Below are 3,232 nucleotides of genomic sequence, written 5' to 3'. Positions count from 1 at the left end.
CCCCCCCCCCGCTCTCTCCCTCTCCCTCTCCACACACACGCTCGCCTCTCTCTCTCTCGCTCTCGCTCTCGCTCTCGCTCTCGCTCTCGCTCTCGCTCTCGCTCTCTCTCCTATAGACAGGTTTTGACTCCTTAGCCCCAAAGGGGTTCTGTCCTTCGATTAGCCCGGGCATGAGGCCCTCTCCTCCTGCCTCAGCCTTTAGCTGGATCATCCTGGAGGCCCTTCCACCTCAGGAGTCTGCAGCAGACACCCATGTCACTGGGCACCCAACGCCATCCTGAAACGACCACGTGGCGGGGACGGCTTGGACACCCGAAGAACCTGAGCCTCATGGGTGTGGCTGTGATCTGCAAGCTACCTCCACCTCTGCCCACACCGTCCCCACGCCCCCCCCCACCCCTGAGATACAGGGGCCCCAGTGAGCAGCCTCCCAAATGAGCGGCAGCCTCGAGGGGGTGCCTTCTTCCGACGGTGGAGGAGCACAGGCAGTTGAGGGCACAGCGGCGTTCGCCACAGCTTGGGGCTCCGGGGGCGGGGTGGGGCACAGGGAAAGGGCAGCCAACAAAATAGGGACGGGATGACTTCTCGATGACAAACTTCAGCCTGCAGTTCCCTTCCTGCCTCCAGCCCCCTGGCCAAAGGAAATCAGTGTGCTCCTTTTAAGGGATATGAACATATGGGAAATGTTATTTTGGGTCAGAATGGGGTTTTTTGTTACTGTTTTTAACTGGATCCAGGTGCTGTTACAGGTTGGTTTTATCTTGTAATTCGTGTAGTTGCACTGAACTGAGCACGTCCTCGAAGGAAGGAAAAGTTAGTTGTTCAGGTTTCTGGATCAGCAGTATCACCTTAGAACAACTGCACCGGACAGAATTAGAAGTCGGGAGGCAAGTGATTTATATGCTGCTTTATTTCTGTAAGGATACACTGAACTGTCAGATGATCATAGCTAATGACAAAATGTAGAAACGAGGCATCGGCTTCTCTAACCACTCCTACAAGAATGTTAATATGCACTGTCATTACATGTGTACTCTTGATATCGTCTCATTATACTATGTAATATAACAATGTAGCTAGAATACAGTAAGTAGGTGATCCTGCATCTCAGGTAAGCGCTACGTGGAAATCCGGTTCTGCCTGCGGGGACAGTGGCCTCCGCATGCCCCCAGAGAGCCAGCTAAGCTCTTGAGGAACAGTCCTCAGAATCCCAAGAGAAGGGACTTGGCGGGCCTGCTTATTAACACACGGACGCAGAGCAGACAAGTACTACGTTACAAAGGATTCCACTTGTCACTGTTGGGAAATGTCATATCCGTGTCAATGACAGTCCTGGCGCCTGCTCACCTACCCCTCTCAAGTCTTATGGTTACTTCTGTAGGATGACTTTCAAAACTGCAGGAACGTCTGAGGGGGCTAAAATATTTCCATGCAAGTCTCCAAACCCAATAAGCTATGTTGCTATTAATTAAAACGAAGATATTGTTAATTAAAAAAGATAAAGGACAGCTGGGTTAGTTTTGTTACGCTTCCAGAAGTATTCGCTGTGATGACGTTCTTCTGAAACAGGCTTGTTTGTTTTCTCAGATCTGCCCACACTTTTCCAAATCACCTGCACGTTCCATGTTTGAAAGTAGGAACTCTCAGAAAACACGCCACACGGGGAAATCAAACGTTAGTACAGGGGAAAAGGCCAGTTGAGAATTGCAGCTAAATTCAAATGTTAATTTTCTGGAAGTCCATGTCAGTCATTTGAAAGCACAAAAGAACAGAAGGAAGGTTTTGATGAGGAAGTTAAACCATGCATTTCGCTAAGTTCTTTCTGCTCACAGAACAGCGTGAGCAGCCGAGTTGGAGCAGCCGCTGCAACTCTGATGTGTCGTGTGACCGACACGGTGGGTCCCAGCTGAGCCACAAGAGGCACCTCAGTGGGGGGCTTTATGTCTTAGGCTTCTTGCTTACGTCACTAAGCAGCTACATGGTCAGCACTTTTCTGCTCTATGATAAACATGCAGAAGAGTCAATCTAGCTAAGTGTTCGTTTGCTAATTGCAGCTCTGGAGAAATTGACTTTGCTGCAGGGTTGCTCTTTGCTAAATCCTAATAATGATCACTGTGTGCCCTTACTTGAGTAATAACTGTAAAATGGGAGGAAAGACAGAAGGAGCAACCCTGAAGAGGTGAAAGGCCGCTCTCGCCCTATGGGTGGTGCCAGGCAGAGGGCGAGGACACGAGGAACAAGACTCAAATTCCATTTTACAGGACAGGAGCCCCTGTCACTTTACAGCTTTTTGGCACAGTCGGGGCAATACACTTGCTCCTGATGGAAAACAAAGCGCTTGTTGGCCAGATTCATGGAGCATTTTTTGCAGTGGAAGCAGTAGTCGTGCCAGGATTGTCCTTCATAGGCCACCACACTGGAGCCTTTACCAAACCCTGTGGAGGAAACAAAAGCAAACAAAAGCGACAGCTGAGTGGACACAGGTGGCAGCCAGGCCGCCGCCTTGCCCATTCACGGAGCCGACAAGCACGCGGGCAGCGTCCGCCCGGCGCCCGGCCCCCCACTCCACCGCGCACCGTCCCCCGCGCCGCCGGGACCTGAGAAGATGCCAGAGCTCAGTCGAGGGCCCCCTTGCTCTCCAGAACCCACATCCCCTGCCACCGCCATCGCCCTGTGACTGATGCGCACCGACCTCCCAGCACAACCAGTTTCTTTGATTTAGGTCAGGGCCATGGCATCAAAGTGGCCACCAGGAGGCAAACTTGGGCTGTTTGTGGGGTGTGCACTTACCGGGCCTCGAGGAGCTGCTAAGCTTCGATTTTTTCTATAAAGAACCACCACCCACGAGGGACAAGTCCTCTCTCCACCCGGATGCCTGCCCCGGAGGTTGGCGCTGGGAAACAGGGTGAGAGGCAAGCGTTTCCCGTGGCACACTGGGGGCTTCCTAGCTTTAGAGACTGGGTGGCTCACTCTTGACACAGTCCTTTTCCCTGAGGATGGCAAAAGTCTTCTCAAATGTACATTTCAAGGCTCCCCGGGAGATGGGAAAATTGGAGGCGGGGGAGAGGGCCCAGGGCACGTGGACCGCGGCCGCGAGATGAGGAATGAAGTGATTAGCTCGGCTCCTGATCGCAAAAAAAACTGCCCACTGGCACCTCTGAGCTAGCCTTCCGCTATGGGGTGTTCTCATCCCAGCTTCTCGCTCTCCGGCCTCCCCCCACTCCCCTCCCCT

The 3,232-nt window shown here is 52.6% G+C and overlaps 2 protein-coding genes across 8 annotated transcripts in view; one reads left to right on the top strand and one right to left on the bottom strand.

The window, feature by feature from the left end:
• Window positions 1-281, top strand: part of MAP7D3 (MAP7 domain containing 3) — a 38,680-nt gene extending 38,399 nt beyond the window's left edge. Inside the window, 1 exon segment of the mRNA XM_007462915.1 lies at window positions 117-281. Coding sequence (XP_007462977.1) covers window positions 117-281 — 165 coding nt within the window.
• Window positions 282-894: 613 nt separating this feature from the next.
• Window positions 895-3,232, bottom strand: part of FHL1 (four and a half LIM domains 1) — a 40,011-nt gene continuing 37,673 nt past the window's right edge. For 3 of the 7 annotated variants that reach the window (XM_007462904.1, XM_007462903.1, XM_007462902.1), the window contains one exon: window positions 1,198-2,435. In XM_007462904.1, coding sequence (XP_007462966.1) covers window positions 2,281-2,435 — 155 coding nt within the window. In that variant the 3' untranslated portion in view covers window positions 1,198-2,280. Of the gene's footprint in view, window positions 2,436-2,790; window positions 2,991-3,232 lie in introns of all 7 variants that reach the window. The other 4 variants (XM_007462901.1, XM_007462900.1, XM_007462906.1 and 1 more) reach the window with 4 other exon arrangements.

Source organism: Lipotes vexillifer, unplaced genomic scaffold (assembly GCF_000442215.2).
Source record: "Lipotes vexillifer unplaced genomic scaffold, Lipotes_vexillifer_v1.1 scaffold481, whole genome shotgun sequence".
In the NCBI taxonomy this organism is placed as follows: domain Eukaryota; kingdom Metazoa; phylum Chordata; class Mammalia; order Artiodactyla; family Lipotidae; genus Lipotes; species Lipotes vexillifer.
The sequence above is the reverse complement of the archived record's forward strand: the minus strand, read 5'-3'. Positions and strand labels throughout refer to the sequence as shown.